This window comes from Callithrix jacchus, chromosome 6 (genome assembly GCF_049354715.1).
Source record: "Callithrix jacchus isolate 240 chromosome 6, calJac240_pri, whole genome shotgun sequence".
Taxonomy (NCBI): domain Eukaryota; kingdom Metazoa; phylum Chordata; class Mammalia; order Primates; family Cebidae; genus Callithrix; species Callithrix jacchus.
The window spans coordinates 50184652-50199386 of record NC_133507.1 but is presented as its reverse complement, the minus strand read 5'-3'; the positions used below and the strand labels follow the sequence as shown (position 1 = coordinate 50199386).

The 14735-nt window shown below is 36.7% G+C and overlaps 1 protein-coding gene across 3 annotated transcripts in view; it reads left to right on the top strand.

Moving 5' to 3' along the window:
• Positions 1-413: 413 nt before the first annotated feature.
• CCDC141 (coiled-coil domain containing 141) overlaps positions 414-14735 on the top strand; it is a 194619-nt gene continuing 180297 nt past the window's right edge. For all 3 annotated transcript variants that reach the window (XM_035304429.3, XM_035304426.3, XM_078327323.1), the window contains exons 1-2: positions 414-639; positions 2858-2980. In XM_035304429.3, coding sequence (XP_035160320.2) covers positions 538-639; positions 2858-2980 — 225 coding nt within the window. In that variant the 5' untranslated portion in view covers positions 414-537. The remainder of the gene's footprint in view (positions 640-2857; positions 2981-14735) is intronic.

The window sequence follows — 14735 nt, the reverse complement described above, 5'->3', positions numbered from 1 at the left end:
TAAGCAATTTGAGAGTTAATCCCAAAACAAATACCCAAACCTTCTTAAAGTACACTTGTGATAGTTTTCTTTGCATGAGAGAGATTTCAAAATTCTTCAAAAGATTGATATCCAGGTCAATGACTTACTAGTTTCAAAGTCCATGTTTGTAATTGCATAGTTTCGGTGGCAAAACTAATTTGGGTTGTCAGGATGTAATTTTTTTTCCATTTCTTATCAGACATCAGCTGATAGGGAAAGAGCTTGAAACTGTCCTCCACATTTAAGATAACAGCAAAAAATAACACGCACTTAGTGTTACCATACTAGGGGTGTGGCAATTTTCTTTCGTTCGCTCCTCTCTGTCTCTCACGATAAACTCAATGAGGTTGTCTATTTTTAACCTCCTGTTCTTTCCTTTTGGCAGAGTAATCAGTGTGAGCTGAGCTCTTTCCCTGAATGAATCTAAGTAACCCTGGTGGTTGCCTTCTGAAATGACCAGCAGACACACAACTGTCCAGAGGCTGCCCAAAGTATAAACTCTGGTTCTAAAGTACCATGTCCAGCCAAGGAAGTCCTAGTGTGGAGTTTTCTACGACGACAGTCAGTTCAGTCGCTGTGCAGGCTGGGGACTCCAAAATCGTTATAGCTGTCATAAAGGTAAGCTAACAACTTCCTTTTTTCCTGTGTGGCTGTGGGCTTCTAGCTGTGTGCTGAAAACCCTAAAGAACATTCCATGCAGTCAGCAGGACACAGCATAGAGAAGATAATGCAGCCAGCACTCTTATTGCTTTCTTAAATCGGCTACTAAGAGAAACCTCTAAGTTTCAGCAATTACCAGAGAATCTCTTTCCTTTCAGTCAGCAAGAAAGCATCTATAGCAGCTTGATTTAAGAAAGAAAGAGAAGAGAAAGAGAGAAAGAGGGAAAGAAAGAACCTCTAGCATATTCTATACTATCAATTTGGTCTTTAAAAGTAAGGCATTGGTGATTGGAAGTTTGTGATTGCCTGAGTAAAAAGTCCAATGGACCCGTGAACTGCTTATGATTTTTGAGAGTGGATGTGATGGAGGTGGGAGGAGGCAGGTCCTGACCGACAGTGGGAGGGCACACTCTTTTAAGCATGAGAGAACTCAGAAAACACCTAGTAAAGGGCTCTGACATGTTCCCTTTGCAAGACTGGTTTTGCCATGGTAAAAACACTACTAAATCCTTGTCCAGTAATGAAGACCCTGCAAGGAAAGGTACAAAAAGTTTGTGCCAAATTTACTCTTAACAGCAGGAAGTAGAAGCCACTTAGGGTTTATGATTATTGCATGTTTATGACAAGCCATTTGCCCATTTGCAAAGATGGCCACACATCTTTAGGCTGGACAAGATATCCATGATTTTATTCTCCATGGAAATGCCCTACAAAAACCTCTCAAGCACTAGCCTTGGGCATTAGATGATGTTCCACCTAAATAATTCAGTGTTTAATGAAGCGAAACCTGGCAAACAAGCTGGTGGCCACAAACCAGTTACTTTCAGTAAGCCCACCAGGCTTAATTGAATGATTTTTCTGACCTTTTGTTAGAGCATGGACAACAAGCCATGTTTAATTTAACTTAATTGCTGTGAATTTTATGGTAATGTGAAAATTCATAACAGGAAAACAGCACCTGACATTGAGCAAAAGGATTCACTATAGAAGGACAGAATGGAAAGCGTTCCTACCCAAGTGGATTTTCTCGTGTTGTGAGACTTATCTCCCACGTGAACCAGACCTCTGCTGACTTCCTTACCCTCCCGACTTTTCATAGTCCCGGAGTGCGGATGAAAAGAAGCCTGAGGCAGAAGTCGTGCAAACGGATCACTTGCATGGGATTGATACTTTGAGTAACTGCAGATTTCAGCAATGAGGGAAAAGAGGCAAACTCACTATTTCTCAAAAGGTTAACATTTCCTCAAACATGAAACATTCTTGGAACAGAAGGAGGAGTAGTATTAGAAGATAAATTACAGAAAAATCAGAGGTAGATTGAACACAAAAAGTTACACTGGAAAATTACACAGGAAGCTCTTATTTTAATTGAATTGTATCTCTAAGAACGTTGCCTCAGTACCCCCTCCTCAGCTCTCTTACTTTTCTGTCATATCCATACAAAATATATCCCAAGCAATTCAGAGTAGAGGGTCCATTTTAATGGAATAGAAGTGCCTGTGTCTGATCTATAGTGACTTTGCAAACTGTCTCAGGGGACTGATTATATTCTAAAATAGAAACACATTTTTTGAATTTCTCTTTGGTAATTCATGTATCTACATGCACAGGCCTGTTAGTGGTTCCTTTTGCTTAATGAGTTGTTGCTTCTTAGAAAAGCAATTCCTCAGGAAATGCAATGACAAATTGTGTCTTAGAGCAGTGTAAATCTTGTATAGAAAGCAAGTTGAGTGTGCTCAAATGGCAGTTGTCACAGGCATCTAATTTTGTTAATATTTTCCTGCATACTTTAATGAATATTCAGCAACTAAGTTTGGAAAACAGTATATTTTTCCCAAACATACTGTGTTTGGAAAAACATACAGTTGTGTAAATTATTCTGTAACTTTGTAATATTCAGTAATACATAATCCATTGTATGTTTTCCTCATTTGAGAATTTTTAACTTGAGTCCAATATGCCAAGAGAGAATAATTTATCCTAAAAATAAAGAAAAGGCAGGGTATGGATTTATACTAGATCTGCTGTGTTTCAAATTAAGTAAGCCCATCTCTATGGAAAGAATAAAGTGTTTATAGTATAACTGGAAATTTAGAAGATATATTAAAAATGAGAAGGGTGAAGAGGAAGAAACAAGAGGAACTAAAAGTGCATTTTATTTCATTTTTATTTTTAGTGTGGCAGATGGGTACAGCTTCAACTGGCTGAATCACAGCCCAATCTTCTAGAAATTGGCTGCAGTCAGGATGAAAGCAAAAAACTTCTTCATGATCATGAACTTCTTTTGGCCAAGCTCAAGGTAAGATACTAAGATGTGAAGCAGAAACAAAATTAAAGAGAAATAAAATACTATTTCTTAAACTTTTTGATTCCTCTGCTGTTACTGACCTAGGGCCACTTTAATATGGTATCAGGTAGATAATGGGAAAATCAGTAGCTTTTTATGAACAAACAGCATCAGAGAGAAGTAGTAAGATTTTAAAAAAATTTTCCCTAATGTAATAGAAAATATGGAGTGATAATATTTTCCCTGTGGAGAAGTAAGTAATTTTTTTCCTGGCTGGCTCAGTGGAAAAAACTCCATCATTTTTTCATTTCATGCATTACACCATCAAGTCACAAAAACAGATCCACAATTTCTATTGTTAATACCTGCTGGTAAAAATAATTTAGAAGACTTTTTCCCTCTGTTGGACTATTAAAAATATCTGAGCCTGTGCTTAGTATTAAAAGTTCTTGAAACCAAATAATACTTTTAGTAAAACCAGACCTATTGTTCCACATATGTTGAGAGTATTTAGTTAGAAATCTAAAAGTAGCATTGGTTTGAGATTGTCAGATAAAGGCCAGGTAAGATCAGGGCCAGCTACATAATTTGTAAGACCCAGGGCAAATAAAAATGTGGGGCCACTTGTTCAAAAAGCAGGGAAAAGCTTTCCCTTGATGTGTCATGGTGCTTTTTTTAATTTTTTTTTTTTTTGAGATGGAGTTTTGCTCTTGTTACCCAGGCTGGAGTGCAATGGCGCGATCTCAGCTCACCCGCAACCTCCGCCTCCTGGGTTCAGGCAATTCTCCTGCCTCAGCCTCCTGAGTAGCTGGGATTACAGGCACGCACCACCATGCCCAGCTATTTTTTTTGTATTTTTAATAGAGACTGGGTTTCATCATGTTGACCAGGATGGTCTCGATCTCTTGACCTCATGATCTACCTGCCTCGGCCTCCCAAAGTGCTGGGATTACAGGCTTGAGCCACCGCTCCCGGCCCATGGTGTTTTTTTATTCACTACTTAATGTCTGGCTCCTTCATGTTTAAGAAAAGTACAGACCCTCACAGGTGCATGGCCTCGCCCATGACTCAGTGAAAAGGACATGGGCCTGACCCCACCCTTCTCCAGCTGCACATTGGCCACAGCTCCAGCTATAGGAGGTGGCAAGTTATTGAATGGGGACTGTCCTGAGGAACAACTGACTGTCCTTTCTGCTTCTCAGCCCCATTCTGTAACTGTTGCCACCTCCTATACCCAGGAGATAGGACCACATGTCTAATGAGGTGCCAAGCTTTCAGCACTTGCTCTGTTGTCCCATTGGACTTTATTTGCAAAACAAATTTAAAGAATTTCAACACAGGAACAGATACAACATTAAGCCCTAAATCGTGTTCCATTCTGAGGAACCTCTGAGGGAGCCAGCCCTGTGAATGATAACCTCATAGACAAATGAAATGTTTTCACTAAGATCAAAGAAATTTAATGAGGATTCAGAGAGAGGATGCTCTGCATTTTTAGTACTTTAATATTACTGTCCTCTTTGTACATCTAGGCTGAAATTCATACTTACTATCTAGATTTAGAAGCAGATTTGATCTGCATCTGATATATAGACAGTGGTTTTCTGCTTGGGCAGTGGTAAAAGAAATTGAGTAAATGAAACCAAGAAGTTGAAGAAAGAATTAGTATTAACAAGAAGGCCCTTACAATGCAGAATTTATTCCTCTTTTGACAGCTTCTTACTCTGGGATCTAGATTGTCTTGCAAAGCAGAAAATCCTAGTTATTGCTAAGTCTTTTGTAGGTAGAAAAACCCCATTATGATGTGAAAGAGCATTGAACCAGGAATCTACACCTGTTGTTTAGCTCAAATTATGTCACAAACTAGTGTGATTTGGTCAACAACTCAAGGTCTTCCTGCTACACAAAAAGCTGTGTAAACTTGTCAGGAATCCCCAATTCCATGAACTGTAGAAACAATTCTTCATAGAAGTTTCTGTGTATTCCCAGAAGTTTGCTTTCTCATGATGTCTTGTGTCCCCAGCTCCTTTGTATGCACCTGCCAACTATTTTTGCTGAAGCTTACCTGATCTTGAAACTACATTTTTCCCCCAATTTCCACTAATAATTCATGCTCAGCCACCATTTCCTAGTCCACTGATAAATTGTGGGTAGTGCTGGTTGAGCTCACATCAGTTTGCAGCTCTTGAAAAAGCTCACTTCTCCCTTCATCCCTTTTCCATCCAGGACTACAAAAGGGAAATGCCTTCTAAGATGCGGCAGTTCAGCTCCTGCCTCCTACCCTGTGCTCAGATTTGCATACCTGAATCCATCTAGTAGCTCAGCTATAAAGAGTTTTCCTGTAGTATAGTTTAAAGGATAGAGTGATGCCTCCACAATCATCGTTTTGCTTAGGATTGCCTTGGCAATTCAGGTTCTTTTTTGGTTCCATATGAATTTTAAAATAGTTTTTTTTAATACCGTGAGGAATGTCAGTGGTAGGTTAATGGGAACAGTATCGAATTTATAAATTGCTTTGGTCAGTATGACCATTTTTACGATATTGATTCTTCCTATCCACGAGCATGAAGTGTTCTTCCATTTGTTTGTGTCATCTCCGATTTCTTTGAGCAGTGGTTTTTAGTTTCCCTTAAAGAAGTCCTTCACTTTTCTTGTTAGTTGTATTTCTAGATATTTTATTCATTTTGTGGCAGTTGTGAATGGGAGATTATTTGTTATTTGGCTCTTGACTTGCCTGTTGTTCATGTGTAGGAATGCCAGTGATTTTTGCACATTGATTTTGTATCCTGAGACTTTGCTGAAGATGCTTATTAGCTTCAGAAGCTTTTTGGCTGAGACAATGGGGTTTTTCCTATATCCTTAGATATAGGATCATGTCATCTGCAAAGATAATTGTACTTCCTCTCTTCCTATTTGAGTGTCCTTCATTTTTTTCTCTTGCCTGATTGCCCTGGCCACAACTTCCAATACTATGTTGAATAGGAGTGGTGAGAGAAGGCATCCTTGTCTTGTGCTGGTTTACAAGAGGAATGCTTCCAGCTCTTGCGCATTCAGTATAATATTGGCTGTGGGTTTGCCATATATGGCTCTTGTTATTTTGAGGTATGTTCCCTTAATACCTAGTATATTCAGAGTTTTTAACATGAAGTGAAACTGAATTTTATCAAAGACCTTTGGTGTGTCTGTTGAGATAATCATGTGGTTTTTGTCTTTAGTTCTCTTTATGTGATGAATCACATTAATTGATTTGCATAAGTTGAACTTGCATCTGGGGAATGAAGCCTACTTCATTGTGGCAGATGAGCTTTTTGATGTGCTGCTGGATTTGATTTGCTAGTATTTGGTTGAAGATTTTTGCGTCAATGTTCATCAAGTCCTGAAGCTTTCTTTTTTTGTTGTATCTCTGCCAGGTTTTAGCATCAGGATGATGCTGGCTTCATAGAATAAGTTAGGGAGGAGTCCCTCCTTTTCAATTTTTTGGGAATAGTTTCAGTAGGAATGGTACCAGCTCTTCATTATACCTCTGATAGGATTTGACTGTGGATCCATCTGGTCCTGGGCTTTTTTTGGTTAGCAGGCTATTTATTACTGCCTCAATTTCAGAACTCATTATTGGTCTATTCAGGAATTCAATTACTTCCTGGTTCAGTCTTGGGATGGTGCATGTATCCAGGAATTCTTTTTTTCTAGATTTTCTAGCTTATGTGTATAGAGGTGTCTATAATATTCTCTGATACTTGTTTTTATTTTTGTTGGGTCAGTGGTAATATCCCCCTTATCATTTTAGATTGTGTTTATTTAATTATTCTGTCTTTTCTGCTTTATTAGTCTTGCTAGTGGCCTGTGGTATTATTTTTTTCAAAAAACTAGCTTTTTGGATTCATTGATTTTTTTTTTGAAGGGTTTTTTTGTGTGCATGTGTCTCTATCTCTTTCAGTTCAACTCTGATCTTGGTTATTTCTTGTCTTCTGCTAGCTTAGTGGTTTGTTTGCTCTTGATTTTATAGTTCTTTTAGTTGTGATGTTACGTTGTTAACTTGACATTTTTCTAGTTTTTTAATGTGAGTGTTTAGTGCTATAAATTTCCCTCTTCATACTGCTTTAACTGTATCCCAGAGATTCTGGTCCATTGTATCTTGGTTCTCATTAGTTTTAAAGAACTTCTTAGGCTGGGTGCAGTAGCTGACGCCCACAATCCCAACACTTGGTAAGGCTGAGGTGGGCAGATCACCTGAGATCAGGAGTTTGAGACCAGCCTGGCCAACATGGCGAACACCCATCTCTAAAAATGCAAAAATTAGCCAGGCATAGTGGTGCACACCTGTAATCCCAGCTACTTGGGTGGCTGAGGCAGGAGAATTTCTTGAACCCTGGAGGCAGAGGTATGCAGCGAGCTAAGATCCTCAGAGACAGAGCAAGACTGTCTCAAAAAAAAAAAAAAAAAAAAAGAACTTCTTGAGTTTTGCTTTAATTTCATATTTACCTAAGAGTCATTTGGGGGCACATTGTTCAATTTTCATTTAGTTGTATGCTTTTGAGTGAATGTCTTAATCCTGAGTTCTAATTTGATTGTGCTGTTGTCTGAGAGACTGTTATGATAACAGTTCTTTTGCATTTGCTGAGGAATGTTTTACTTCTGATTATATGGTCAATTTTAGAGTTAGTGCCATGTGGCAGTGGGAAGAATGTATGTTCTGTTGTTCTGGGGTGGGCAGTTCCATAGATAACTATCAGGTCCACTGATCCAGAGCTGTACTCAGTTCTGGATCTGAGCCAAATATCTTTTTAAATTTTCTGTTGATGATCTAATATTGTCAGCGTAGTGTTAGAGTCTCCCACTATCATTGTATGGGAGTCGAAGTCTCTTTGAAGGTCTATAAGAACTTGCTTTATGAATCTTTACATATATATGTATGTACCCAATATATATCGGGTACATATGTTTAGGATATTCAGCTCTTCTTGTTGAACTGAACTTTTTACCTTTACGCAATGCTCTTGTCTTTTTCAGTCTTTGTTGGTTTAAGTCTGTTTTGTCAGAAACTAGGAATGAACTCTTGCTTTTTTCTGTTTTCCTATTGCTTGGTAAATTTTCCTCCATTCCATTATTTTAAGCCTATGTGTATCTTTGCATGTGAGATGGTCTCTTGAAGACAGCATACTCATGGGTCTTGGGTCTTTATCCAGCTTGCCATTCTGTGTCTTATAACTGGAGCATTTCCATTTCTATTTAAGCTTAGTATTGTTATATGTAGATTTAATCTTGTCATCATGATGCTAGCTGGTTATTTGGCAAAACAACCAACCCCATTAAATAATGGCAAAGGACATAAAAAGACATGTCTCAAAAGACATATATGTAGCCAACAAACATGAAAAAAAGCTCACATCACTGATCATTAGAAAAATGTAAATCAAAACCACAATGAGATACCATCTCACACCAGTAGGAATGGCTATTGTGAAAAAGTAAAAAAAAAAAACAAAAAACAGATGCTGGCAAGGTTGTGGAGAAACAGGAATGCTTCAGGAATGCTTTCACCATGCTGGCAGGGGTGTAAATTAGTTGAATCATTGTGAAATTGTGGAAGACAGTGTGGCATTTCGTCAAAGACCTAGAGGCAGAAATACCATTCAACCCATCAATTCCATTACTGAGTATATACCCAAAGGAATGTAAATCATCTTTTTATAAAGTTATCTGCATGAGAATGTTTATTGCAGCACTATTCACAATAGCTTAGACATGGAATCAACCTAAATGCCCATCAATGATAGACTGGATAAAGAAAATGTGGCACATGCATACCATGGAATATGATGCAGCCATAAAAAGGAATGAAATCGTCCTTTGCAGGGACATAGAGGGAGCTGGAGATCATTATCATTAGCAAACTAACTCAGAAACAGAAAACCAAATATCATGTGTTCTCACTTATAAGTGGGAGCTTAATGATGAGACCACATGGACACAGTGAGGGGAACAACACACATTGGTACCTGTCAGAGGGTGGGGGTGGGAGGAGGGAAAGCATCAGGAATAATGGCTAATGTATGCTGGGCTTAATACCTGGGTAATGGGATGATCTGTGCAACAAACCACCAGGACACATGTAACTAACCTGCATATCCTGCACATGTAGCCCTGAACTTAAAATAGAAGTTGGAAATAAAAAAAAAAGAAGAGAGATTTTCATTTCTATCCTCTTTAGAAGGCACGTGTTCTAGACTTAAACATCTTGTTCTTTGATGACCTTAAACCTATGTATGGACTCAAGTTCTTTAGACTTAAGGCTTTTTATCTATAAAATGAAGGAATAGGACAAATCAAAGCTTTGTATCTGTTGCAGATTTTACCATAATGTACTGTTCTCCCTCCTTGCACATGAGTTTGAGAAAATGAAGTCTCAAACCAAAAGATTATTTAGCTTCATCTGGACCTGTAGCCTTAATGTCTTAAGGTCCATCTCTCATATTCTCTCCCACCCACTCACCACTCTCAATCCCTCCACTCAGCACTAATAAACTTTAACTAGTAGTTTTATCATCTAGATATACCTGGTATATATATGAGTATATATTTATGCTCATATTATGAGTATAAAAAAGAAAAAATTATGGAGTCTGAAGTCTTTCAGATTTACTGACAAAAGACTTAAAAATAATGAAAATGGAAATTTCATTTCACAAGTGGATAGATCATATATAGAACCAATTTATTAGTTAATATGCTGTCAAGATAGGCACAAACAACCTGTAGCAGAAAATTGTTGGATCTAAGTTGGTTTGAATATGAGCTTTTGAAGGATGGGGACATTAGTAGTTCAATAAGCCAATAATTCTTAATATTTAATGTTTATTCCAGTCCTTTTCCTATGTACAGGGTCTGGCAATTTGTTCTAATTATGAAGAATGCTGTGAAAATGGCATTGGAAGGGTGTAGGATTCAGTGCTGAGTTCACTCTGATTTGGGCACAACAGTTAGTCTCTCTGGTCTCAGAGTCTATTTGAGAAATTAGGCTAATAGTAATGGTTACCTTTACACGCCTAAAAAGAAAATTTGGGGAAGAAATACAATAACATATGGAAGTACATGCTGTTTTTCAAAGAAAAAGTGGCATAATTATTATGTTAATAATGAATGTATCAAAGTAATTTGATATATTAAATGTTTAATAGAAAACCTGTTTTCTGCTTTCCACTAAAAATTATCTCTAGTAATTTAGACTAAAGAAAAAAATTCTGAAAACCCAGAATTTTTATGAGTGCCTCTAATGTTGGTAATATCTAAACCCTAGAGATCGAATTTTCCCTTCTGCAACATACTTAATCTCAGTGGAGTGTCCCGAGAAAAAATATTTTCCTGTTTTCAGTGATGAAAGTATAATCAAGTGGAAAAAAGTTTAACTCCCAAAAGGCATCTAGATTTCCAAACCATATTCAAATCATTTCTAATGAAAAAGAAAGCATTCCAGAAAGGTAGATTTAAGCCAGGTAAAGAAGCTCTGCCTGTACCTACTATTGACATTGCATCCTGAGGTGAGGTGCAGAGTGTTAAGGGAAGAAAAAGAAGTTGGAAACTCCTTAGGGAAGTTGCCAAGCATGTTCTTCTCAACGTCTGATTTTCCATTCCATTGCTATTGTCTAGGGGAATTATGACTGTAAGAATCAAGAAAACCTCCCGGGCACTGGCAGCCGTATTTGAAGTTAGCATTCAGTGAAGAATGTCCCTTTAGAGTGGTAAAACACTGGAAATTTTCACCTCTAATTTGACTCCCATAAATTTACTGGTTTCCTGTTCTGACTAAATCTCCAACTCAAGGAATGCTTATTTTTGCCTTATTTCTATTTTCTGAGCTAGAAATGAATATATTATAAATAGAATATATTAGTAGTAAAACTAAAAGTCTTATAAAAACTTACCTTAAATAAGAGGTAGTGAGGTTTTCTGGTGTTCATCTGAAGTGTTTGCTAGGAATGCTTTTAGAAAATATTTTTATCATGGTAAAATATACATAACATATAATTCGCCATTTTAATCATTTTATAAGTACAATTCATTGGCATTAATTACAGTGTTGTGCAACCATCACCACTATTTATTTTCAAAACTTTCTCATCAGCCCACATGGAAACTCAGTACTCAGTAAAAAAATAACTCTAATTACTACTTCCACTGGTAACCTCTAATCTACTTACTGTCTCTACAAATTTGTCTATTCTAGATACCTCATATAAATGGAATTCACACAATATTTGTCATTTTGTGTCTGACTTATTTCACTTAGCATATGATGTTTTCAAGGTTTACCCATATTGCAGCATGTATCAGACCGTCATTCCTTTCTGAATAATGAATAATAATCCATTGTAATGACATGCTACATTTTGTTTATTCATTCATCTTTCATTAGACACTTGAGTTGTTTCCACTTTTTGGCCCTTATGAATGCTGCTACAGTGAACATTGGTGTACAAGTATCTGTTTTCAGTTCTTTTGAATGTATGTGTAGGAGTGAAATTGCTGGGTCCCATTGCTGGGTATTTCTGTTTTTAGCCTTTTAAGGAAACATCAAAATATTTCCCACAGCAACTGTATCAACTTTTGTTCTCACCAACATTATATGTGTTCTGATTAGTCCACATCCTGTCCATAACCTGTCATTTCTTGTTTGTTTCTTTTTCAAAACAGTTGTTTCTTTTTCAAAACAGTTATAGTCGTCCTTTTAGGTGTGAAGTGATATGGTTTTAACTTGCGTTTCCCTAGAGTGGATGATGTTGAGCATCTTTTCATGTGCTTTATTGGCCAATGTGTATCTTCTTTGGTGAAATATCTATTCAAATCCTTTGGCCACTCTTAAAGCAAGCCATTTGGTTTTTATTTTTGTTGAGTTGTAGAGGATTTTTATATTTTAGATATTAATGCCTTATCAGATATATAATTTACAGATATCTTCTGCCATTCTGTAGGTTGCTTCTCATTTTCTTGATATTCTTTAAGAACGTATTTCAAAGCTGTGTGACTTGAATTATTTATGTTTACATATTAGAGGAAACTTCATAGCATGTGTTGTGAATGTGATGGAACCCTTTCAGACAGTGTTAGAAGAGGACAAACCTACTTTACATTATCAGTGTCATAGCAGTGTTTTACCCTAAATGGTTACTTTATAAAGGAGATCCACTTTATCTCTTTCCCTGTGCTCCTGTCGACCCACACCTTCAAGAATTTACTCTCTCAGAAGTGTTGAGGAAGATGTTTCCACTTATATCTCCTCACTGTCTCTTACACCAATAGGGAGGCCTGTGTCACTTGATTGGGGAGACTGGGAAGCCTCAAGGGCTCCTTCCACAGATCCACTAAACTGTGGACTGTGGGTTCTCTTCTCTCTCTGCTTCTGCTCACTTGGCCAGCTGTCCCTACCTGGCAGACACAGCCCAGAGTCCCACCTAGGGCACCAGTTATACATCTGTGTTTCAGATGCACCTCTCTCCACAGGGAGCCTCCATGGAATAGATTATAGGGAGAAAATGCTGAAATGCAAATCACCCCATCCTCCAGTCCAGCTTTACCAGTAATAACAGCATATGTTCTTATCCCTCCCTCACCCTGATTTCTATTTCTCAGTTGATTTAGAATCTTGAAGGGAAAGGAGTGAAATCAGTTGGCACCTTCCAAATTCCAACAGGTATTGATCTGTGTTTGAAATAGATGGTGTTCTAGTCTTCTATGTACGTAAAGTTCCTGCCTTTTTTCATGGACCATTTTGAGGAAGGTGACTGGAACAAGGTAGGAACAATGCTGGAATTCTGGGCAAGACCGAATTAGTCAGTGGTTTAATTTCTCTTTTAGGTTTTTGAAAATGGAGAATTTTTTCCGCTAAAAAATGAAAATAGTGTTCTCATACCTGTGAGGCAGCCCAACTTCCTGGTGACTTTCCCTGCCTCTCCTGGCACTTTCCTTGTTTATAGATTGTTTTCTTTCCCTGATGTTCAGTTCCAATAACTAGAAAGAAACTGCTGTGCAGTGGTCCAAGGGGTTTATGTTTGAATAGCATTCTCTACATATGAAAAGTACCTTGGACAATCCTGTAAAATATAGTTTTCACAAGTGGAAGTGAGACATGTTGATTTTATTTAATTTAATTAATCTTTTCATTTTTTTTAAACTTTTAAGTTCCGAGGTACATGTTGCAGGCTTGTTATTTAGGTGAGCTTGTGTCATGGGGGGTTTGTTGTTGTTTGTGATTTAAGAGAGTCTATGGTGCCCATTAAAATAGGGTTCTTTAACAGGGAGTTAGGGCACATAATATTCTGGATATCACAAATAATTTGTTACCAGTTCAGGTTGAGCAGGAGTTTAGATTATGACCATAACCAATGAAGTGTTGATGGGAGTTGACTTACCAAAGTGGCAAGAATTCTAGAAGGAGAAAATGTTATAGGTAGAGACTGAAGAGTGAGAAAATGTAGAAAAGACATTCCTGATCTTGTAAAAAAAAAAAAAAGTGAAAATAATTTAATAATGTTTGACTTACCCATATATATATATAATCACTTAGCATCTGATCTTTATAAAAATTATTGAGATAGTTTAATCTTTTTTATATTAAAACTTCAAAGCCCAGTATACTCTTTTATACTTATAGAACATCACAATTTGAACAAGTTATGTTTCAGGTGGCTAGTGGCCCACCATACTGGATAGTGCAGATTTAGAGAATAAAGAAGACAGAATCTTCTGAGAATGAAAATAATTCCTTTTTTTTCACCCAGGACAAGCCTGCTTACCAAACTAATGCATACAGAGCCTGAAAAGGAAAATTATGAGATGAGATTTATTTCAAGGGTAAGAAAGGAAAGAAAACCAGGCCAAATTATTTCTAATAGCAAATGTTAGAAGGCAAGTAATAAAGCAATATTATTAGACATTGTCATAGGATGAGTAGGAATATTTTTCCTAGTGCCATATTTTCAAAAATACATATGCATATAAATTTCTTTGTGTTTGTAGTAACTATTCCAATTATTTTACTTAGAAAAGTAATTTCTTAAAATGAATGAATTACATAAGCATTTTGCAACAATGTAAAGAAAACATATTAATTCAGTTTGAAAGATTAGTGGTAAAAGACAGTAATTAAATGGTGAATTGTCTGTTTACACATTCTGGAAGCATTAATGCACATTTCACTAATATTATATATAATTAATTTGTTGTTCATTGTTCATTGCTCAACTATTGCTCAGTGGATTTTTATGGTTATGTTTCTTAATAATGATAACAACATGGGAAGCCAAATGCAATTCAGATTCTAAAAAAAGCTGAAAGGATTTTGTTAATATGCCTTGGTTAGTTTTGCTTAATATTGGTTAGCATGTCATTAAAGATTTTATATTTTGTTACTTGAGTGACAAATGTATAATTCAAAGCAAGAATTTGCTTTCTGTTAGCATATTTGAAAAATGAACTAACTTAAAAATTGTTTTTGGTATTGCTTAATTTATTTATAAATGTTTCACATATGACTAGTTTTCATCTATGGTTGTACATGATGGCCTAAGTTCTGAATAATAAGCAAAGGGGGAGCTATATATGTTATTTGAAAATATGATCTTTAATAACTTGAGTGTTTGATCAATGTTTATAGATATTTAATGTGTTGTGCTTGGAGAAGAGAGAATTATGCTCTGTATATTACATATACAAATGGGATAAAGATTTAAATGTTTAGTAAAGCCTATTCTTCAGGACTAAGCAAGACACC